The sequence below is a fragment of the Lepidochelys kempii genome, chromosome 2 (genome assembly GCF_965140285.1).
Source record: "Lepidochelys kempii isolate rLepKem1 chromosome 2, rLepKem1.hap1, whole genome shotgun sequence".
In the NCBI taxonomy this organism is placed as follows: domain Eukaryota; kingdom Metazoa; phylum Chordata; order Testudines; family Cheloniidae; genus Lepidochelys; species Lepidochelys kempii.
In genome coordinates this window covers 237,903,768-237,929,044 of record NC_136381.1, presented here as the reverse complement: position 1 = coordinate 237,929,044, position 25,277 = coordinate 237,903,768, and the positions used below count along the sequence as shown (strand labels likewise).

General features: G+C 40.9%; 1 protein-coding gene across 1 annotated transcript in view; it reads left to right on the top strand.

Annotated features, from left to right (window-relative positions):
• MKX (mohawk homeobox) overlaps positions 1-23,872 on the top strand; it is a 58,054-nt gene extending 34,182 nt beyond the window's left edge. The window contains exons 6-7 of the mRNA XM_073329577.1: positions 23,393-23,426; positions 23,543-23,872. Coding sequence (XP_073185678.1) covers positions 23,393-23,426; positions 23,543-23,729 — 221 coding nt within the window. The 3' untranslated portion in view covers positions 23,730-23,872. The remainder of the gene's footprint in view (positions 1-23,392; positions 23,427-23,542) is intronic.
• The last annotated feature ends 1,405 nt before the right edge of the window (positions 23,873-25,277 follow it).

The window sequence follows — 25,277 nt, the reverse complement described above, 5'->3', positions numbered from 1 at the left end:
ATATAATTTTAAACTTAAATGGAACATCAACAGAACCTTTGTTCTCCCTTCCCGCTTCCCTGGCCCCAAAATATCACTTTTAAAAGAAATAAATTATCTGGATTAAAAATGCTATCTGTGGTGGTGAGTGGGTGGTTCTGTTTACTCTGCCACATTATATAGTACCACTTCTACTCCTTGTTTGGACAGCAGTCACAAGACCTAGATATCAAGCTGTGAAAGTTATTTTTCTTGCAGCAGTCTCTCTCTTTTTGGCAGGCATTTCTATCAGTGACTTTGGAGATGCCTCTGTTTTTGTCATGTGGTTGGGCTGATGATGAGATTTCTGTGCTGCTTCATTTTCCTGGATTCAGTTGGTCTTTGAGTCTTCTTCAGTTCTGAGTAATTGGTACACTCTTGAACGCATGCAGATTTGCATCACAACCTAATAAGGTCTTAATATAAAGTCTCTGTAAGAAAATAGCCTCAAAAGAAAGAATTCATTGTGCTGTTCCACATGATAAAAATCTGTTTTCTGTCTCTGCAGCTACCCACATCCAAAAACACATTCCATTTTTTATAACAATTTTCATTTGTGAATCAAGGCAAAATGAGAGGAAATGACTGGGGTATAATCGTCCCATCTAGAAACATTCATTTTAGTTTTGTAAACACAGAGCTAGAACTGTGTAAACAAGTGTCTTAATTTTCTTTAAACGGAATATTTTAGATGTCAGAGGTAGACAAGCTGCTTATATCAATACCATATGCTTTTTATTGCATCAGTGGCTGTCTCTTTATTTAATATTCTGATCAAAAAGATAATTTTTCAAAAGCATGTTAATTTTATAAAATCCAATAATCTCTCTCTGTCTCTCTTCCCACCCCCCACCCCATCTACAGTTTACTCTCCTACCCACCATCCTAATATCTGAGCAGCTTGCATTAAAATCAATAGCAATACTGAAGTCCCTAGTGGACTTCAAGGAGTCTCTGGCATGTCTCACTTTTTGAGGTCAAACCTCTTCTTCAGGTATGTTTGTGGGGATTGGTACAGGTTTAGCAATAGGAGAGGGTATCAGTGGGGGAATGAGAGCTAAGGATTATAATTTATTTATTTATTCAAATTACTAATTTATAATACAAAATACATGGACCAAATAATATCTTTAATGTTGCAAAATTCCTGTTGATTTCAAAGAAGAACTAGGCCTACTTAACTACAAGCATTATATGTAAATATCATCAAACCAAAATCTGCCTGATCTAAAGAGAAAATTGAGTTTGGATTATAGCATCCAAGAGTGTGAGCAATGTATGTTAATTTTTCATTGTATAAATAACAGCCAGCAAAGTAAATAATACATGTTTAATATGCAATACACATATGTAACTTAGGCACTGCAATGAGGTTTTGCTTCTTACCTAAGCTTACATAAGCTTTAATCTGAGGTTTATTCTCTGGAGATAACTGAGCAATATATACTTGCATGCATGTTGTTATGTTACAGAGATGTCTTTTAACACTGAGTTAAAGTCATCTCTCTTGCGACATTCTTTTCAGTTTGCATTGCAAATTCTGGGCTACAGCCCACTGAAGCCAATGGGAGTCTTGCCATTGACCTCACTTCGAATCAGTCCCTACCTCTACCTAAAATCACCTTTTACAAACATGCAGGATTCCTAACTATAGAATTATTGTTTGTGAGTAACATGTCATGTAAATTCATAAAGGTCATAGAGATCAATCACTTTGTTAAGTGGAAATATTTATGTTTGGATCCCAAAAATGTTATGAATCATTTTGGTGCTTTAAGTTCAGGATACAGAGTAAATTATTCCAAAAATTATAGTGGCTAAACGTCATTCCCTCCAAACGTTTGTGTAATATCTATTTATCTGTGGGCCAATGGCTGCTATGTATAATTAGAGGCAGACTTTGTCGAGTTAAGACTAAGTAAACACAGCTGAACATAAACAAGTTGGACTACAAGCATTTTTTAGTTTTGCCAACATCATACAACCTTGAAGACTGCTGCTTCTTCACTACAATCTGCTTTCAATGAGAGAGAGAATTCTTTTTGTTTCAAATGAGTAAGTGTTGACTGGACATTTGGTTTGTTTAAATTTTTCTTTGCAACAGAAATAAACAATATGCATATACCTGGTGGAGGGCATCATTTCTATTGTTTAGGAATCAGAGTGGTTTCATAGTGGAGTGCATCTGGAATAATCTGCTGAAACAAGGAACAATAACATAGCTAAAGACATAGTTACACACTAATTTAAAATTCAATGTATGTGAAAGAAAACTTTCTACTGTTTCTGTAGAACTTAAACATATTTAAGATTCTGTATGAAATTATATGTGCGTGTGTGTGTGTACACACACACTTTTCAGCATTCTTAAAATAACATGAAAACATGAAGACAAATTTTTGGCTGGGTTTCTAAGACTACCTTTTTTGATAAACATTTTCCACAACTCCTGTTTTGCCTCAAGGTACAAAAAGAAAATATAGCTTGATCTTCTCGTAAAGAGAGTGGCACAATTTAAAAATATATTCATATGGTAATTTACCATGTTTATATTATCAAGTGCTTAAATAGAATTCCTTGTTACAAATTTGATTTTAAAGGTCACATTACTTATCAGTTCAAAGAGTCCTGAAAAAAATGAAGTAGTAGAAGCTTAGCTGAAAATTAAATAGCTAATTTCTGGTTACTTAGACAAAGAGTTTTGATTTATACAACAGTAGGAGTGATTGTTATGACTTTCAAAAGACATTCAAATGGACTTTCAAAGACTTTAAATCATATCCAGTTTTTAGATATAGTTTCAAGACATTGTTGTTAGGTGCTGCTTTTGATAACACGGTACTTGATTCGAAGGGGTGATGACCCCCAGTCACGGAGCTAGACTTCAATGGAAATCACTGATGCGCATCGCTTTTCAGACTCAGTTGTAGACTAGTTTGCATTGGGCAGGGCAATGAACAGTTTTCTGAGAACCATATGTAATAATAAATATGATTGATACAGTCTCCCTGTCAGGTAGATGAGGCTGTGCTGGTATATGGGAAACTATAGTAACAAGGGCATGTACTATTGTTTTATCACCTACGGTTTCAAATGGGCAATACAGTTTCTTCAAATGAAATAATTTTTTTGAATCATCTCACCCAATCAAGAGAGTGATTTTTATTTAGAGCACAGACAGTCCTAGAGCTAATCAGAACAACACCCCATTAATAACCTTTTTGTTTTAGATGTTGGGTTTTTTTCATTTCTCTGTTTGAAAATGATTTTACGTTTTTGTTTGAGTTTTGCACGTTGGGAGCCTCTGTTGTTCTGTTCAGTGTTTGACTTTGTAAAAATTCCTGTTCTTGTGAACGAATTGTCCATAGAGACATTTCACATTTGTACAGTGGATATTTGTACTAAGAGCCAGCCACTTTGCAATGCTTAGCAGTGGGGACTCTCTGATGGTGTAGGGATGATGGAGCTGACTCCTGCACCAACTGCCCCCTTCTTGTTTCTGAGGGCATGCTTGGGGAAAATAAGGAGCATAGTTGTCATAAATATAAAGGGAAGGGTAAACCCCTTTGAAATCCCTCCTGGCCAGGGGAAAGCTCCTCTCACCTGTAAAGGGTTAAGAAGCTAAAGGTAACCTCGCTGGCACCTGACCAAAATGACCAATGAGGAGACAAGATACTTTCAAAAGCTGGGAGGAGGGAGAGAAACAAAGGGTCTGTGTCTGTCTGTAGTCGTCTTGGCCGGGGACAGAACAGGAATGGAGTCTTAGAACTTTTAGTAAGTAATCTAGCTAGGTATGTGTTAGATTATGATTTCTTTAAATGGCTGAGAAAAGAATAGTGCTGAATAGAATAACTATTTCTGTCTGTGTATCTTTTTTGTAACTTAAGGTTTTGCCTAGAGGGGTTCTCTATGTTTTTGAATCTAATTACCCTGTAAGATATCTACCATCCTGATTTTACAGGGGGGATTTCTTTATTCCTATTTACTTTTATTTTTTATTAAAAGTCTTCTTGTAAAACACTGAATGCTTTTTCATTGTTTTCAGATCCAAGGGTTTGGGTCTGTAGTCACCTAGGCAAATTGGTGAGGCTTTTTATCCAACATTTCCCAGGAAAGGGGGGGTGCAAGTGTTGGGAGGCAGGGTACTTAACTCCTGCAGGGAAATTCACAGTCTTCCAACCCAGAGGTTTTTTTTTCTTTTCTTCCTAAAAGTAAATAGGGGGTGTGTGCTCTACCCATTTGCCTGGAGACAAAAGTGGCAGGGTTTTTTTTAGGATTTTGATTTTTTTTTGTTTTACAAGGAGCACAGGTTAGAAAAGAATTTTTTTTTTCTTTGGGCTGGGTAAGCAGGTTTCCAAGTAGTTGGAGGTTTTTTGCTTTAAATTGGGCCCAGAGCAGAGACAAGGGAATTGTCTTTTTTTGTAGGCTGACAATCACTATCAGAGAATAGGTATTCTATTCCAGCACAGCAAAATTTTACAGCCAAGTTTTGTTTGTTTATTTCTAAACCTCGGGTGTAAAGTTAGTTAAAAACAGAGAGGTTAGAATGGCCAAATCCTCGGCTCGACTACAGCTGGAATTAGCCAAATTTCAGGCTGAGGAAAAACAAAGGGAACATGAAAGACAGATAGAACTCATGCGGCTGGAGAAGGAGGTACAGGAGGCTGCCCACAAGAGGGAAATGGAGGCAAGGAAGCATGTGGAGGAGATGGAGAGGATAAAGGCCCAGCAGAATATACCAACAAACCCTAGCAATCCTTCTCCAGGTACCACTTCCCATCCCAGAAAGTTCCCCACCTACAAGGCAGGTGATGATACTGAGGCCTTCTTAGAAAACTTCGAAAGGGCCTGCCTTGGGTACAACATCTCTACTGACCAATACATGGTAGAGCTGAGGCCGCAGCTCAGTGGACCCTTAGCTGAGGTGGCAGCTGAAATGCCTAAAGAACATATGAACAAGTATGAACTGTTTAAATCCAAGGCGAGAGTCAGAATGGGGATAACACCCGAGCAGTCTCGTCGGAGGTTCCGAGCCCTAAGGTGGAAACCAGACATGTCATTTACCCGACATGCCTACCACATTGTGAAACATTGGGATGCCTGGATATCAGGAGCAAGTGTTGAATCTCCAGTAAATTTGCCCTTCCTAATGCAAATGGAACAATTCTTAGAGGGTGTTCCTGAGGAAATAGAAAGATACATCCTAGATGGGAAACCCAAAACTGTAATCGAGGCAGGAGAGATTGGAGCCAGATGGGTGGAGGTGGCAGAGAAGAAGAAAACTGGTCGCAGTTGGAGCGGAGACCAGAAGGGACCACCCCAGACCACACCCTATTACCGGGGGCCGCCCAAAGCCCCACCTACCTCCCAAAGAACCCTCCAGACCCCTTATCGTCCCACCACCCCGTTCTCCAGCAACCCACCTCGCCCCAGTGACCCGTCAGCTGGACGATGTTTTAAATGTAACGAGCTGGGGCATGTAAAGGCCAACTGCCCCAAGAACCCCAACAGATTACAGTTCATTGCACCGGAATCACACCAGAGGTCCACAGGCCCAGATACCTCCCAGATACCCTTGGAGTGGAGGGAAACTGTGAGTGTGGGCGGGAAGAAGGTCACTGCGTGGAGGGACACCGGAGCACAAGTGTCAGCTATCCATGCTTCCTTAGTGGACCCCAATTTAATCAACCCAGAGATCCAAGTGACGATTCAACCCTTCAAGTCCAACTCTTTCAATTTGCCTACAGCCAAGTTGCCTGTCCAGTACAAGGGCTGGTCAGGAATGTGGACTTTTGCAGTCTATGATGATTATCCCATCCCCATGCTGTTGGGGGAAGACTTGGCCAATCACGTGAAGCAGGCCAAGAGGGTGGGAACGGTCACCCGCAGCCAGGCTAAACAAGCCGTGAGGCCTAGCTCTGTTCCGGAAACTTCTATCAGGGCCCGGTCAGAGGTGATGGACCCGGACCCCAGGCCAATGTCTGCAACAGCAGTAGTGGATCCAGTCCCAGAGACCCAGACGGAACCAGTCCCAGAACCGGAACCAGCCAAACAACCAACACCAGACCCCGTGCCAGCACTGAATCCAGTACTTGCAACCTCAACACCAGAGGGCCCCACCGAACCTGAACTGGCAGCAGCCGATAACCCTACACAAGAGGCTCAGCCGGAGCCTGAATCCCAACATAGTGCACCAGCGGAGAGCGGTTCACAGTCAACAGAAACAGCTCCATCCCCTATATCGCTTCCAGAGGGACCAAGCCTATGTCCCCAATCCAATGAGGAACTGATGTCTCCAGCATCAAGGGAACAGTTCCAGACCGAACAGGAAGCAGATGAAAGCCTCCAGAGAGCGTGGACGGCGGCACGGAGCAACCCACCGCCTCTCAGCTCTTCTAATCGATCCAGGTTTGTTGTAGAAAGAGGACTTTTATACAAGGAAACTCTTCCTGGGGGACACCAGGAAGACTGGCATCCTCAGAGACAGTTGGTAGTTCCAACTAAATACCGGGCCAAGCTCTTGAGCTTAGCCCATGATCACCCTAGTGGCCATGCTGGGGTGAACAGGACCAAAGACCGGTTGGGGGGGTCATTCCACTGGGAGGGAATGGGCAAGGATGTTTCTACCTATGTCCAGTCTTGTGAGGTGTGCCAAAGAGTGGGAAAACCCCAAGACCAGGTCAAAGCTCCTCTCCAGCCACTCCCCATCATTGAAGTTCCATTTCAGCGAGTAGCTGTGGATATTCTGGGTCCTTTTCCGAAAAAGACACCCAGAGGAAAGCAGTACATACTGACTTTCATGGATTTTGCCACCCGATGGCCGGAAGCAGTAGCTCTAAGCAACACCAGGGCTAAAAGTGTGTGCCAGGCACTAGCAGACATTTTTGCCAGGGTAGGTTGGCCCTCCGACATCCTCACAGATGCAGGGACTAATTTCCTGGCAGGAACTATGAAAAACCTTTGGGAAGCTCATGGGGTAAATCACTTGGTTGCCACTCCTTACCATCATCAAACAAATGGCATGGTGGAGAAGTTTAATGGAACTTTGGGGGCCATGATACGTAAATTCGTAAATGAGCACTCCAATGATTGGGACCTAGTATTGCAGCAGTTGCTCTTTGCCTACAGAGCTGTACCACATCCCAGTTTAGGGTTTTCCCCATTTGAACTTGTATATGGCCGTGAGGTTAAGGGGCCATTGCAGTTGGTGAAGCAGCAATGGGAGGGATTTACACCTTCTCCAGGAACTAACATTCTGGACTTTGTAACCAACCTACAAAACACCCTCCGAACCTCTTTAGCCCTTGCTAGAGAAAACTTACAGGATGCTCAAAAAGAGCAAAAAGCCTGGTATGATAAACATGCCAGAGAGCGTTCCTTCAAAGTAGGAGACCAGGTCATGGTCTTAAAGGCGCTCCAGGCCCATAAAATGGAAGCATCGTGGGAAGGGCCATTCGTGGTCCAGGAGCGCCTGGGAGCTGTTAATTATCTCATAGCATTCCCCACCTCCAACCGAAAGCCTAAGGTGTATCATATTAATTCTCTAAAGCCCTTTTATTCCAGAGAATTAAAGGTTTGTCAGTTTACAGCCCAGGGAGGAGACGACGCTGAGTGGCCTGAAGGTGTCTATTACGAAGGGAAATGTGCTGGTGGTGTGGAAGAGGTGAACCTCTCCATGACCCTTGGGCGTATGCAGCGACAGCAGATCCAGGAGCTGTGCACTAGCTACGCGCCAACGTTCTCAGCCACCCCAGGACTGACTGAACGGGCATACCACTCCATTGACACAGGTAATGCTCACCCAATTAGGGTCCACCCTTACCGGGTGTCTCCTCAAGCTAAAACTGCTATAGAACGGGAGATCCAGGATATGTTACAGATGGGTGTAATCTGCCCCTCTGAAAGTGCATGGGCATCTCCAGTGGTTCTAGTTCCCAAACCAGATGGGGAAATACGTTTTTGCGTGGACTACCGTAAGCTAAATGCTGTAACTCGCCCAGACAACTATCCAATGCCACGCACTGATGAACTATTAGAGAAACTGGGACGGGCCCAGTTCATCTCTACCTTGGACTTAACCAAGGGGTACTGGCAGGTACCGCTAGATGAATCTGCCAAGGAAAGGTCAGCCTTCATCACCCATCTCGGGCTGTATGAATTTAATGTACTCCCTTTCGGGCTGCGAAATGCACCCGCCACTTTCCAAAGACTTGTAGATGGTCTCCTAGCGGGATTAGGAGAATATGCAGTCGCCTACCTTGACGATGTGGCCATATTTTCGGATTCCTGGGCAGACCACCTGGAACATCTACAAAAAGTCCTTGAGCGCATAAGGGAGGCAGGACTAACTGTTAAGGCTAAGAAGTGTCAAATAGGCCTAAACAGAGTGACTTACCTTGGACACCAGGTGGGTCAAGGAACTATCAGCCCCCTACAGGCCAAAGTGGATGCTATCCAAAAGTGGCCTGTCCCAAAGTCAAAGAAACAGGTTCAATCCTTCTTAGGCTTGGCCGGTTATTACAGACGATTTGTACCGCACTACAGCCAAATCGCTGCCCCACTGACAGACCTAACCAAAAAGAAACAGCCAAATGCTGTTCAGTGGACCGGAAAGTGTCAGAAGGCCTTTAACAAGCTTAAAGCGACACTCATGTCTGACCCTGTACTAAGGGCCCCAGACTTTGACAAACCGTTCCTAGTAACCACAGATGCATCCGAGCGTGGTGTGGGAGCAGTTTTAATGCAGAAAGGACCTGATCAAGAATTCCACCCTGTAGTGTTTCTCAGCAAAAAACTGTCTGAGAGGGAAAGCAACTGGTCAGTCACTGAAAAAGAATGTTATGCCATTGTCTACGCTCTGGAAAAGCTACGCCCATATGTTTGGGGACGGCGTTTCCACCTGCAAACCGACCATGCTGCACTAAAGTGGCTTCACACCGTCAAAGAAACTAACAAAAAACTTCTTCGGTGGAGTTTAGCTCTCCAAGATTTTGATTTCAACATCCAACACATCTCAGGAGCTTCTAACAAAGTGGCTGATGCACTCTCCCGTGAAAGTTTCCCAGAATCAACTGGTTAAAATCGTCCTTGAGATGTGGAAAATATTGTTAGTCTTTATGTACTTGGTAGTATATTTAGAGATGCATGTGTCTTATTAACTCTGTTTTCCTAGAGCTCCAGGAAGAAATCCCAGCCAGTGTTTCACCCTAGCTGAGATTTGGGGGGCGTGTCATAAATATAAAGGGAAGGGTAAACCCCTTTGAAATCCCTCCTGGCCAGGGGAAAGCTCCTCTCACCTGTAAAGGGTTAAGAAGCTAAAGGTAACCTCGCTGGCACCTGACCAAAATGACCAATGAGGAGACAAGATACTTTCAAAAGCTGGGAGGAGGGAGAGAAACAAAGGGTCTGTGTCTGTCTGTAGTCGTCTTGGCCGGGGACAGAACAGGAATGGAGTCTTAGAACTTTTAGTAAGTAATCTAGCTAGGTATGTGTTAGATTATGATTTCTTTAAATGGCTGAGAAAAGAATTGTGCTGAATAGAATAACTATTTCTGTCTGTGTATCTTTTTTGTAACTTAAGGTTTTGCCTAGAGGGGTTCTCTATGTTTTTGAATCTAATTACCCTGTAAGATATCTACCATCCTGATTTTACAGGGGGGATTTCTTTATTCCTATTTACTTCTATTTTTTATTAAAAGTCTTCTTGTAAAACACTGAATGCTTTTTCATTGTTTTCAGATCCAAGGATTTGGGTCTGTAGTCACCTAGGCAAATTGGTGAGGCTTTTTACTAAACCTTGTCCAGGAAGTGGGGTGCAAGGTTTTGGGAAGTATTTTGGGGGGAAGGACGCGTCCAAACAGCTCTTCCCCAGTAACCACTATTAGTTTGGTGGTGGTAGCGGCCAGTACAAGGTGTAATATTTTGTACCTTGGGGAAGTTTTGACCTAAGCTGGTAAAGATAAGCTTAGGAGGTTTTTCATGCAGGTCCCCACATCTGTACCCTAGAGTTCAGAGTGGGGGAGGAACCGTGACAATAGTGAAGAGGGGTATGAGAGGTGTCTAATTCATTGTAGGGACCATAGCTTAGAGCAGCCCCTAGACTAAGGCCAGGGGAGCTTGAAAATGAAGTTGTAATAGAGCTGGTCTGAATTTCTGTTTGGTAGAAAATTTTAACATTTCATAATTTGTTTTCAGTTTGGCTCAGAACAAAATCAAATATTTTTAATATTTCCCATAGAATGGAGTTTCTGAAAAATTCAAGTTTTGCAGAATTTTCGGAAACAATTTTGTTGTCCAGTTTGAAATATATTTTTTCTGTAGGAATTTTCATTGATATCAACACATTTTTAAATGTTTCAATTTTGATAAAAACAACATTTCTCATTGAAAAAAGATTTTGACGAAAAATTTCTGACCAGCTGTAAGTCAGAAGCTGCTGCCTGATGGCCCTTTCCCACTCTCCCAACTTTTTCCTATGCTGTGTAGATTTCAGGAGAGGGCAGAATCTTTCCGAACATGTCTTATATCAGTGTTAACAGACAAAACTCTGCAACTTTTCCTCAAACACATTTTAAAGTAATGTAAGTCTCCTGCAAACCCCCAAATGCCATTGGGTTTGAACTTCCGCAGTTACTATACCCATTATACAAATAGATCAGCTATGCCACTGGGAGGCTGCCCAGGTCACACAGTCGGAAGCATAATTCAGACCTGAACCCAGGAATCCCGACTCCCAGACCAATGTTCTTACCACTAGATCACACCCTCAACTCTCCTCTGAAAGCTAGTTTCTTCAAGACCACTTTCTTTCAAAGCATCAGTATCTACTGTGTAACAAATCTCTTCTCATTTAGACTAGTCAAGCTTAGGAATGGTGCCAACATTCTTAAAGAATGATTTAGTAGCCAACAAACATCTACAAAGTCTGTAAGCCTGTGAGAAACAATAACATTAGAAATATAGATCATATCAGAAGCAATCTCCCAGTTCTGACAAGGCATTCAGTACAAATATTTGTTTAGTTCTCTTTATTCTCATTCACCTCATTAGACAGTTTCAAATGTTTTGCCGAAAGAACCATTCAGTTCGCCTCCTCACAGCTCTTCGGATCCAAAGCCTTCACAGTGTCATATACAAATCTATCTACCACTGTTTTAAGACCTCCCGCACATTAGACACTATACTGGAATAAAATGGCCTCATCTGCTTTACAACTTTCAGTGAGTTGACATTTAAAATGTAAAGATTCCTCTATTCCTCAAGAACACAAGCTAAGCTATCTGTCTCCTGATACCACACCCACCACCATAGCTGGGTTTGAGAGCTCTTTCAAAGATTAGTTTCTTGACAGCACACTGAAATTGCACCATGCTAGACTCCACATGGGATTCCACCTTCCTCACATCTGTAGGGAGAGAATCTCCTGGTACAAAGACAGACCCAAATCTTTCTTTGCATACAGGCAGGTGGTTGGAGACCTTGAGGAGCAGAGGAATTTCTGCTTCTCCTGAACTCTGGACAAAATTTGTGAACTCCTTTTGCTGCAGTATTCTTCCCTCCTTTATCTTGTTTGCTGTATTCTTTTTCATCACTCATTTAATGGTTTTGAAAGCATAGTATCTACATTGACAAACCTTCCAGCTTGTGGAAATCTCCAAGGGCCTGTTGTTTGGAAGGTGTCTGGGAATATTTGGATTTGGGAAGAAACGTATAATAGACAAGAAGTTAAAGGTAAACTGAGTTGTGGTGAGCAGAGGAGGAGAAGGGACTTGAAATTTGGTATGAGGGTAGCCTTTGTATCAAAGATATGCCTTTTCCCAACACCGTGAAAATCCATCCAAATTTGGCAAAGTTATAAGCCTTTGAAAAATTGTGATTTGCACATTCTAAGTAGAGACTGCTTGGATTTTAGAAGCTAAATACTCCAAAGATTCTGTGCACACTGGGACGGAGCAGGACTTTTCCTGCAGTTGCATCTCTAGGCTGCTGTGGGCTGTGTTGGGTTGGGGTACAGGCACCTGAACTGAGAGCAGAGAGACTGTCTCGCCGAGACCCAGACAAGGGAAGGGGAGAGGAGTAGATTGGGTCAAGGAGCCTGGATGTGTGTGTGGAAACTGGGACTGGGAGTTGGGATGGGAGGAGACTGGGCCATACCGTTTTTTCCACAAGACCCCTGCCTCATTTGGTGCATAAGATGGATGGTGCTCACTTAATGAAGAGCTGTTCAATATTTTGTTTCTCCTCATCATGAGTGGCCATAGGCCTTATTTATTGCATGCTACTCAAACAGAATTGTTGGTTTCCTCAGGGGTTTTCTATGGCACCTATCGCTATAGTATCTGAGTGCTTCACAAACATTAATGAATTTATTTTCAGCACATCCCTGTGAGACAATGGGCGTGGTATTATCTCCATTTTACAGATGAGGATCTGAGGCATAGAGAGATCCCCTAATATTGGGTGTCCAGTTTGGGATGCCCAGGACCTGATTTTTCAAGGTACTTAGTATTATATAGCATTTTATGTGCTCAAATCACAGCTCCCGTTGACTTTAGTTGCAGCTGTGAGTGCTCAGCACTTCTGTAAATCAGACCCCAGGGTCCCAAGTAAGGTGCTCAGAAAATGAGGAACACACAATCAGTGACCCCCTGTGAGATGTTGGTTTAAGTGACTTGCCTAGTGTCACACACGAACTCTGGGCTAGATTCCCGGGGGACTAAGGCACCAAACTACTCCCTTGAATTTGCCAGATTGTCTCTGCTAAAATCAAAAGAAAACAAAATTCTGAAAAAATTGAAACATTTTGTTGTGAAATGTATGCAATGAAGCATTTTGATTTTTTTTTATTCAAAATGACTTTTCGTGTATTAATTTCTGTCAAACTGAAACGTTTTGTTTTGGGCCAAATGAACCATTTAGTTCAGCCCCAAACAGATTTTTTTCCAACTTTTTGGTTCACCAGAAATTTCAAAAACATTTCCTTTCAGGTCAACTCAAAACAATTATTCCTTGTGTTTTGGAACTCCCACTGAATTGAGAAATCTGTTGTTTGCCCTTCTCTGATCTGAAACAAGTTGTTGGGGGCCCTATTAAGCTCTTTCCCCTCTTGAGGCTGGTTCAAAAGCGCTGTGACAGGTGGGTCAATGTGTGCATATGAAGGTTCTCTGTATATAGGTGAAATTCGCCCCTGCAATGCTTATGCACCATTGAAGCCTTGTTTTAAGCCTTTCCTGTGTGATTGCATAGGTAATATAAATGTCTAGGCACAACTTAGGTGACTCTTTTGAACATTTAGCTGTAAAAACTATTGCTGACATCCCATTGTGCTTTGAAATGAACATTTTGTTGTGGATTTATATTTAGAAAGGTCATGTCAGTTTGTCAAGTACTTCTTTACCTTTTCCTCAATCAGGTGTATGCAAGAGAGAGAGAAACAATTAAGTCCTTTCCCTCTTCTGACTTGCATGTTTCACTCTGTAATGCTGGATAAGTACTCCCTGGAATCAGTTCTGGCATTGGGTTAGAAATTCAGATGTATGGCCTGACAATAGGGCATCTTGCAGCTTAAATGACTTTTGTACCTTGTATAAATATGTTTTGTTGTTGTTGGGGAGCGCTGACTGGGGTGTGGGGGAACTGGACAGCTCAGGGGAATGGTTATGAGCAGAGTCCCTGGAGTTCTGTGCAACATTTTTGTGAATTCTGTGGCAGGAGTCTGAAAACATCCTGTGTGTATGCATTTATATCATAATATTATACCGTGCGTGTAGGGTCTGCTCCCAAACCCACAGCCAACTAGCATAACAAAATCTGATTTTACTGCCATAGTGTCAACACAGTGTTGAAAAATGACTTTGAAACCCACTCCTTTATCCCTCACTTTTAATGAAAAACAATTGGGGCTTGCCATGCAGTATAAGAGAGCTTACCCTGGCTGCATTTAACTTTAACTTTTTTTATTTTAAAAGCCTTGTTTTAATCTTTAAGAACTCCTAGTTATACTTTTCAAATAGAGTGAAAATCTGAACATGCCTGTCTGAGGATCTTGGCTGGGAAGGGGATATTTTAATATTAAAAATAAAGAAATACATACAGAAAATATCCTCTCTTCTTACCTCTTACTCCCTTTCTCCTCATGTACTCTCACTCTCTCCCCACTCCCCCTTTTAAAATCTCCTTTACCTTTTTTCCTTCTCTTCTCCATTCTCCTCTTTTCTTTCCCTCCTTTAGCTCTCCTATTCCCCTCCCCACTGCTTGACAAATGAAGTTTTCTTAGTTTACATTATAAATCATAACAGTTCAAGGTGGAAAAGCCCTATTTGATCATCTGGTCCATTCCTCCAGTCAATACAAGATATTTTGTAGTCCCTTCATATGCAACATTATTAATTACAAAGGAAGGGCCTGATCCAAAGCCTAAGGATGTCAATGAAGAAAGATTCCCGTTGACTTCAGTGAATTTTGGATCAGGCCCCAAAAGAACATAACACAATCCTCCATTTGCTGACAACTCTCCACCAAGATCAACGCTTCCCATTCTCTGTTATAAACTCCACAGAGGAAAACTTCAAGCTCTTGTGTCTCCAGTGACTTGAGTGAGTAGATAGGCCTTGTACCAATCCCTGAAGGTTAACACACTTGGGTCTGATGTTCCAGAGCCAGAAGCAAATTCCAGAAGTGAAGGTTTCACTGAGAATGCCTTGTCCCAGCCATTCAAATCTAGGGATGATAATCCAGAGCAGCACTGTTCCAAACTGTGAGTTGGGTGCACAAAAGAAGGTGATTTCTGAAACAGGCAAGACTCGAACCATATAGGGCTTTAAAGAATCGATCAATACCAACACCTGGGTTTGCACCCTGAAACAAACTAGTAGCCTATGCAGTCTGTGGAGAATAGGTATAATATGATCCAAATGAAAAAAAATCTAAATAAAATGCTTTTGCACTAGCTGAAGTTCAAGTGGTCTACAGAGGTATTCCCATGCACAGAACATTGCAGTTATTCAGTCTGGAGTTGGCAAATATAGGAATAACTGGTAAGGCCTATGTGCAATAACCTCCATACCCAGTGTCATCAGCATATTGTTGGCACTGCACCCACACTATCTCACTCTCTTCCAGTGACCTCATATACATTTGAATCAAGAGAGGGGAAGTGACAGATTTTGATACCTATATGAGAGAACCATCAGAGCAGATAAGCAACTCCTCTCAGCAAAAAATCCCTATAAATAAATACAAATCTATATTTAAATGTCCCAATTCCACCTTCTGAAATCTCTGCATAAAGCAGTAATGGGGCCATTCAAACAACTCTCTTCCTGCTGCCAGGCTCCAAAGATAAATCTGAGAGCAGCTGACAGATCTAAGAAGGACAGTACAGGTACCTGTATCCTTTGTCTAGTGACAGAAAGAGATTATTAGCCAGGAAGACCAGTTCAGGCTCTGTACTGTAGCCAGATCTAAAATCAGATTGAAAGGGGTCGAGGCAAGGTGTTGCTGGAGCTACTTCATCACAGCCTTCTCAGTAACCTTTTGTAGCATACAGAAAGGGCAATCATCAGTGAAAACATCAATTTAAAGAATTGGTCTTCTGAGCATGGGGCTAGAGGTCATTCATTTGAGAGTTTCTGGCACCTTTCCTCCTCCAGCTCCACAAAATAAGGTATTGACAAATTTCTGCCAAGTGTGAACCCAGTACGTGCTCAGGAGATTATATCGGTAGGATGGATGTGGGTCCAGTTCACAGGTCATAGCCTGATACTCCCCAACACTTCTGGCAGTGCAAACTGGCAGTAAGTCGACCAGTGCTTCTCCCCTGGCCTGACGCAAATAACTCTGTCAGCGGCAGCCAGTCTGTTCAAAATTTGATCAACCCTGTCCACAAAGCAGATAGAAAATTCCCCATGGGAGAAACATTTAATTCTGATTCCAGGTGGAGACAGGCCAGATTCTCAAGGCTGTAAACTGCCTTGAGCAGTTCTGTTGCTTATGATGGGGAAATTGTGGGGGGGGAGAGGATGTTGGACTTTCTCCACTGCAGAAAAAAAAGCTATATACTGCAGTCAGATTCAGAGTGAGATTTCCATTCTACCCTCCTCCCTCTATAATTTATCTGTCATGGGGCTTCTGTAGATCAGCGAGACATGGAACAGGGGAGCACAAAGGGAAAAGGCTTTTTGAAGAACTCTGCACCAGTTTCTGGGGTCAGAAGATGATCATAAATGCTCTATAAAGCTGTTTGATAGAATGGCCCATTAGCTGAACAGAATTGTCCTTCAGAAAGAAGTATATTTGTTGGTTTAAGGAACAGAACAGTAACACCTAGTCTCCATAGATTGAGCACAGAGGCGGGTCAACTCACATTTCCTCCACTCAAGTTAGATGAACTGCTGTTTACTGAGTTCGGGTCTTTCAGAAGGGACTACCTGCTCTGCGTGGATATTAAATGACACTCTTTGTAAGAGTAGGAGAATGGCCCAGTGTTCATGATTACAATTGTCTCTCCTTTCTGTTGCTTAGCATGCTCTACGCTGATTGCTTGCTACCTTTGTCCTCCAGTGGTGGCTGGATTTTTAGTGATGTTGATTGGTTTATGGGTCTACTTTGGGATCTACTGGGAGGAAAGGAGCTATATTGATGTAAATTAATATAATAATATTAATTCCACTTAACCCAGCTTTCCCCTCTGCTTTCTCACACTGCTGTTTAAGTCATGTACCCTTAAACTGTGGTTTGAAAAGCATTATACAATCAAGATATGTCTGTAACCTGGAGAATTATATCACATCACCACTAATTTACATACATATGTAAACTTTATTTTTCATTCAACTGACTCCTATTATTCTTCATCCCTCTTCCTCCTTCTGTTTCTTTCTTTAGCTTGTTTTGAAAATGCTGGTCAACACATGTGAAACCAGGGTCTCCCAAACCAACAAAACACAGTGCACAAGAGGAGGAAAGAGAAACAGTCGAGTGCTGTTGCCAATTTTAAAATGAAGATAGTTATACACGGCCTTTTATCAACCCCGCAAATATTTTACAGTATTCACGATTTGGGGACAAAGAGCCCCTTTTGATCAGAGTTGTCTTTATTTTTGGAATAGAGAATGTAAAATTTATAAGGAATCTATACATTCTAAATATGTTTCAGTCACATGAGAGTGACTTCCTGTGTCTTAATTTCCATGTTGGTTTGTTTTCACTATGTAATCTGTAACCTTCTCTTTTTCTCTCTTCCACCCTCTCATACACACCCCTTTTCCTTTGAATTGTAAGCTCCATTTGCTCTGCATATTCTAAATGATAACAAAAAAGCAGGGTCTGGCACACAAATACTGCAATTCTGCATGATCCTTTTATAAATTTCATAAAATAGGAGGGAAGGGGGATGTGCGTCCCTTAACAGGACGCAGCATAATTGATCGTTTTTTCATTAGCTGCTCACTAGAGGGAACTTTGGTGAAGCTGTTCATAATTGCACAAGTGTGTGCTGTAAAAATAATACTGTCAGGTCAAAATGAAGACTAAGCTGTAGCTGTAATTTATATTATTGAAAGCTTTGTTCTTAAATTCCAGCCTCTTTCCATATTTGGAGGCTAGACTGAAATAACTGGACAAGCCTATGAGTGTTTCTAAAATAACTGAAACTGCTGCAAGCATGTCAAAATAAGGAGATCTTAGTTTGCTGGTGTCTGTCCTAGTTGCATGGAATGGCCCTGTATTCCTCTCCTGGCTTTACACCAATTCCTTCTGGGGCATCGGACAAGCCATGTAAAGGGACACCGTCAACTTACAAAAACCACATATCTGTCTGTAAAAGTTTTGCCTGTTATCGTTACAAGTAACAGCTAAGATAAATGTAATGGAAAGACACTGGAGGAAAAACACCTTGCTCTTTCCTCAGTTTGACTTAGTGTATGTGACGGCCTGTTCTGTCTAGCCAGTTTCACTGTTTCTCTTGTGCAGTCTGTTATTCAGTTTGTGTGGGTCTTTCATGCAGTAGCAAGGGAGAGAAAAAATATTTTTAAAATAGGCAACTGTGCCGATGAAAGTACTAAAACTGGCAGGAGGGCTCAGGGTGGGCATAGTCACGAAAAAATATGACTTTTAACTTTTCTTTTGCAGTTGACGAGTTTCGAGTGAATAGTGTCACCTTCAGTACATTGCGTCTCATTTTCCCCATCTGTTCTAATGAAGATAATAACAGTTACCTCACGAGTGTGTTGTCAGGATTATTAATGAGTTAATACTTTTACAGAACTTTGAATATGAAAAACAGAATATACTATATGTGTGATGTATTAATAATGATAATTATGTGACTCCTGAAAAATACCATACTGCATTACGGAGCTATTATTGTCCAGTAACTATAATCTTGGCACTGAATGCTATAGTTTTAATGCCTACTCTATACTGAACACTTCTATTAATGGAAAGGTATATAGGATCCCATTGGTAGGAGATTTATTGGTACTTCCTGCTATAAACAACAGGGAACAAATATTCAGCCGAGCTGGTCTCTTTGGGTGCATGGTGGGAACAGAATGAAGCATTTCTGGCCAATAAAATCTAACCCTCTTGAGTGCTTGTGTAATTGGGAGCAGAAAGGAACAGCAGAAAGGAAGGTACAACAACAACAACAACAACAACAGTCATAATTATTTATTATTTATGTTGTGGTAGTTGTAGGCCAGCGTCCCCTGTACTAGACACAGTACAAACACGTAATAAAAGGGCATTTCTGACTGTTGCTGTTTAATTGTCTTTCACCCCAAGGACCCTGAAGTATTTTCCAAAGTGTACACAGAAATCACTCCTCCCCTCACTGAAGTGCATCATCCTCTGATACTTAATCCAGTACCTTTTCAGTAGGACACAGAAGAAGAATATTGGATGCAGCTGAAACTAGAGGACATTTAGAAAATGTGATATTTGGAATTCAGTAGACAGTGTTATGCAGTTGATAATGACTGCAGGTGCCTGTCATATAGTATTTATTGCTATATATTTATCCTTACATATGCAGTGTTTCAGAGTGACAGCCGTGTTAGTCTGTATTAGCAAAAAGAAAAGGAGGAGTTGTGGCACCTTAGAGACTAACCAATTTATTTGAGCATAAGTTTTCGTGAGCTACAGCTCACTTCATCGGATGCATACTGTGGAAAATACAGAAGATGTTTTTATACACACAGACCATGAAAAAAATGGGTGTTTATCACAAAAAAATCTGGATTTGTGCTGGAAATGGCCCACCTTGATTATCATACACATTGTAAGGAGAGTGATCACTTTAGATAAGCTTTTACCAACAGGAGAGTGGGTTTTGGTGGGGGGGGGAGAAAACCTGGATTTGTGCTGGAAATGGCCCACCTTGATTATCATACACATTGTAAGGAGAGTGATCACTTTACATAAGCTATTACCAGCAGGAGAGTGGGGTGGGGGGAGAGAAAACCTTTTGTAGTGATAAACACCCAATTTTTCATGGTCTGTGTGTATAAAAACATCTTCTGTATTTTCCACAGTATGCATCCGATGAAGTAAGCTGTAGCTCACGAAAGTTTATGCTCAAATAAATTGGTTAGTCTCTAATGTGCCACAAGTACTTCTTTTCTATATGCGGTGTTGTTATAGCCGTGTTGGTCCCAGGATATTAGAGAGACCTGGTAGATGAGGTAATGTCTTTTATGGGACCAACTTCTGCTGGTGAGAGAGACGAACTTTGGAGTTCTTCTTCAAGACATAGTTGTTTATACAGTGCTTTTCATATGTAAAGTGCTATGGAGGTCCTATAATTTGGTAGTACTGTACATAGTGCATGACATGATATTGGCTTGTTCCTTTATCAAGCTACACAGGGTTGGTAACCAAAATACAATACCAAAGCCAAATGTGGACTAGAGACCTCTACAATGCAGCCTTTATTAATTTTTAGTAAAGAAGCTTGGCTCATTGAGGCTAAAGCTCCCAGTATGTATTGCTCCATCTTGATGGAACCAAAAGGAGAGCCGGGCCTCTAGAGAAAGATGTCTGCAATCAGGTCTACTTTATGCAAATTAAGATAGCTCCTAGGCTCATGGCTACTAAATAGGGTAAATCTGGGGTATCCCTGCTCTCCTGAATAAAGTACTGGTCAAATTTGGGATCTGCAGTTCAAGTCTATTTTATAGTAGTTATAGGTCAAGTTTAAAATGCTCATTCTGTACATTGCTGATGACCAAGTGCTCACCTCGGTATGGTCAATGGGATTTCATATGTTTAGCATTATTAATTCAGTCCTTGCAAATACCATTGTCAAGGACAGTATTCAGTGCCAGTGTCATGCCATTTTTACCATTGCGACTGAAAAGGATCTGTCTTAGGAAACAACACCATTTTCAGGAATACATTGTATATTCTGGCTTTCAGCATTCAAGATCCCCATCTCCTTTGTTGTTCAGAAATACAGCGTCCTGTGGGTATTTTTTTACATTCAGAAGTTGTTTTCACCAATGTGTTGCCTTTGCAGTTAAAATATTCTGATTAGTTGGTATTCAGATACATAGAATGTCAAAAGACATTATGCCCAATACTCAGAGAGACGGAGCAGGACAAATTACGAGAGGTGAACAACAAGCAAAATGTAGCTTTGCTTTGTGAATTTGGTCCAGTCATTTTAAAGACTTGATCTTCCAAGGTGCTGAGCAATCCTAGAGACCCTCAATTCCCCTTGACATCAGGGGGAGGTAAAGGCACTTATCACCTGGCTGAACGGCGTCATTAGCCTTTCGGTGCTGCATTGTCCCTATCTATAAAATGGAGACAGTGCCCACCAACCTCAGTGGGTTGTTGTGAGGCTTAATTAATACTTTTTGTAAAGTGGTTTGAGATTCTTGGCTACTATAGAAGTGCAAGACAAGAAGTGCAGTAGAAACTAGGAGTAGAAGCAAAGGAATTTTGGCAGCAAAAAGGGCCACAACCCTGGAAATAAAAGGTTTTCGGAGTTCATTATACAATCTTTCTCTTTTATCAATTGTTAGCAAGAACTTTGCAAAATAATCAATGATATTTCTGTTACAGTGCAATTTTAGAGACAAACATTTTAAGTACATCTATTTGTTTTTTAAAACAAAACCTGACTGAGTTAAAGAGTTATTTTTTATTTAAAACAATAGCATTATGTAATGGTAAATGTCGGTGAGTGAGGACTAGAATTGCGTTGTATATATGCAAGTTATTTGAGTGTATTCTAGCTAAAATTAGTGCAATTTAAACTTCTCATGTAGACAAGCCCTTAGAGTCTATTTTTTGGCTGTGGTACTGGTTTGATATGACCTTGGGCAAGTCACTTTCATTTATATCTAGATGAACACTCCTAAAAAAGATTTGCAAATACTCATTGAAATCAACAGTGGAATTGGAATACTGATCACCATTCATGGCCATGTTCCTCAAATGTTTGTACAAGCAATTTTTTTGTTCACAGGAATGTTTTCCTAAAGTAAAAGTCTCACAGATGCTTGAGTGAGTGTGTGTTCTTATGGCAGTGACATTGATTATTTTTTCCGTTTCTATTTGTACACCTACCCACACAGGGTTTTTTACAAGGTGGGGCATATTCACCCCCATCCTATCCTCTTAAAATGAAAGAAAATAAATGAATCAGAAGAAAAGAATATACAGGGAGGTACAGGGTTAAGCAGGTGGCCTTTTGTTATACTGGGATGATTCAGTACATCCCACCAAATCAAATGTTTCTTCTTCTCTCTGTGACTCCCTCTCTCAGTACAGATCGCACATTTTCCCTGCTGAGACCAGTACTGAAGCAATATCCTAAAATACTGCTAGTGGGCACTGTGCTTTTGTACATTTAATCTTGGAAAGACATAGAAAATTCAGGTCCCTGACCACTTGGGAAGATTTATGAAATTCATGGCACTTCGGAAGAGGAGAGGGTATTTGTTAAAGTTTGGCACACTAGCCAAATTCTAACTCGTTTAATTATTTCCTGCCAGCTTACTTTTCTCCTGCAATGTCAGCTAGATATCATATTCTTTACTTCCTACCCTGAACTGGTATAGAATATAGCTATGTGCTGTGTTGTGCTGATAAACATATGCTGGGTTTCATGACAGAAGTGGCTGCATTCCAGTGGCGGATGAAGTGATTCTTTATATATAGTTTGCACAGTTACCTCGTAAAGTTTGTAAAGTGTTTTGGGATCCCTTCAGATGGAAGCTCTATTTAAAGAAAAGATCATCCTTGGCATTATCGTGGTAGCTGGCAACCAGTGATCAGCCTGATTCTCAAATATGTCTTCTCTGGAATCCAGACACAGACAGGGGATGCCAGCACCGTTAGGCATGTGCCTACTGTGCCTAATTGGAAATCCACTTATGTCTGTTACTGTGGAGAACTTCCTTGAATGAACAATTGTCATTCTTGAGTGGGCAAGGGTGTCATTTGCTATGGGGCAAGTTGCCCCCCAACGCTTGGTTTGCCTGGCAGATGTTTCACAGGGCTATATGCGCCACTTGGCGCACCCTGGAAACTGCAGGATTTAGCATAATCACATATAATGTTCTAGATGCTGATGCAACTTTCCCTTCCCCTCACAGAATTTTTCTGAAAAGGATCGCCTGGATGGGGCAAAGGAGAAAATGCCTGTGATACAACAAAATCACTAAAGGCTACTGATCATGTGTGTTTGTTATTTCTGTAAATATGTGTCCTTTCCAAATCCCTGTTTGTGGTTTAGTTACAAACTGGGTCAGGGTCACATTTAAAACCACATACTGTCTTGTCAGTGGAAATTTTGTTTTGTAGAAAATTTACCTTTAGATTCGTACAGGACTGTGGTTCTGCTTTTTCATGTTTCTTATCATCCCTGACGTCCTCGGGATTATTCTTTTTAACATCTAGCTTCATCCCACCAGAACCTTTAGTAAGCTTCCAGGGCCAGAGTCACCTTTGTGAAGCTGGGAGAACTACATCTACCCCCAAGCCTGGTACGCTGTGCTCAGGAGGAATTCATCCCTAGAGAGCAGCTCCTTCCCCATTCATGCTACCTACTTTGGGGGCCTTGCTGGTTATGATACCCCTGTGTCTTTACCTGGCCATAGCTTCTCAAAGTGGACTTTTTGTCACCTGGTGCCTTGCTCAGGGTCTATGCTAGTTCCTCCTGGCCAAGACCCTTGAGTGAATCTGGTCCACGGTATTTCAGGCTCTCCCATTGGATATCTATACAACTAATTTAATCAAAGACTAATCTCCATTTCAGAAGTAGTCTTATTTCCACCGGAGCCAATTTAATGCTGGGTTTGGGGGTATGTTTTGGGAAATACTCTGCGCAAAATGGACAATAATAGGATTTTCTCTCTGCTTTCAGAAACTTTGGAAAATGGACCCAACAAGTGTGAAAGGTGAGTGAGGGGCTGTCTTTGCCATTTGAATTTTTCTGTGCAATATGTACCCTGGTCACATGTCATGGTAGATATGTAATCTGTACATGTAAATGTTTGTTGTTGCTTGAATCTAGCGCAGCTAACAGAAAAGGAACAAGCAAAGACGAAACATACTGGAAGGAGATCAATGCAGCGATGGCCCTAACAAACCTTGCCCAAGGAAAGGATAAACTGCAGGGAACTACCAGCTGCATCATTCAAAAGTCATCACATATATCAGAAATAAAGACTGTTAAAGTGCCATTAGTTCAGCAGTTTTGAGAAATTGTTACATTTTTTGGTCAAATGGACATTCCTCACAGCATTGGTTTTCAGTAAAATCCGATCCACAGCTATGAAGCAAATATTGAAAATAGATCCTTTTAACATTATGGTCAGTTAAAAAATTAAAATGCACTCTCAGACCCAGACTTTTTCATTGTATTAAATAAAATGTTCAATTGCTTCTATAAAAGGCATGTAAATTATAAAATAAAGTCCATTTTTATCAAAATATTAACTTATTTTATGTTAATCAAAGTGCGCATAAAATGTCTGCATTGCTATAACAATAAGTGCCTTGCTTTCAAAAAATAAGCTATAACGTGGGCATAGTACAACACAGTTATGCCTCAAAATGACAATGCCATTAACCTTAATCTTTGTATATTATTTCAAGTGAGCCTGAGCAGTCTAGGGCTGAACACATTATTGCTGGAAGCCCTTGAGAGAATTTTTGTGTATTTGACTTATACAAATTGATGACTGGCGAATCTTAATGAAAATGTTTTGTTTTTTTTTTAAATCCACAGTATTATTAAAAATTGTATAGTCTGTTTTGTCAAAGTGACAATGAGGTTGTTGTGCATGTTTCTTACCTGTATCTGCAGTGTGTTAAAATACCAAAATAACTCCTTTGAAAAGTGCAATACTGTAGAAAACATACAGGTTTAGGAATATTTCAGTCATTCAAATTAATCTGAATGCACACGTACACACAGACATTGTGATCATTAGAGATTTATAGTGGAGAAGGTTGCAGCAAGACCATCTGTACAGTCAATTTGGATTTCATCTTTCTAAAGCTTTGCTATTGACTTATTGAAGTAGTTATATACATAAACAAAACCAATCTCTTCTGGTACCAAACTAAACCTATAGTACAGTTTGTTATTTGTACTGGAGCTCAATAACTTTCCACAATGGAAACTCTTATTACTTTAATATGTCCAAATGCCTTTATTTTGTACATACTGTATCAAATAAGGACAGTTGATTGACAATTCACATTTCAATGGAAAAAAAGACATAATCAAAACTATATATACTCCAAGTTAAAACGCAAATTAAAAACATCTGGGACATGAAACACTGAAAAATATCAGCATGTATTTTAGGAGGGTTTAAAGTCAATGCTAAATCATGCGTTAAAAATAACATTTTAAGTCTCTAAACTTGACTGCTATTGAGTGATATAATCAATGTAAAAGCAGAAATTTGTGTTTGGTGTACAAGGTTTTCTTGAATCGTACAACAATATCCTAACCAGTGCTTGAATAAACAAGGGTGAAGCCAAATATAATTTGTACTGAATCAGTTACAGAAAACTGGAAAAGAGCTGATTGTTCCCAGGGTTTGGATATTTTTTCCTGTGGGTAACCTATCAGTTGTTATTGCTCGCCCTTTGGTCCTGGAATGTTGACATTGACAGCAAAACTCCCATATACTTCAGTGGAAGCAGGACTGGGCCAATAATGAAACTACCCTACAAGCATAGTCTGTTCCAGTTGCACTAAAATAGTCAAGATATATAGCAAATATCCTTTTTGT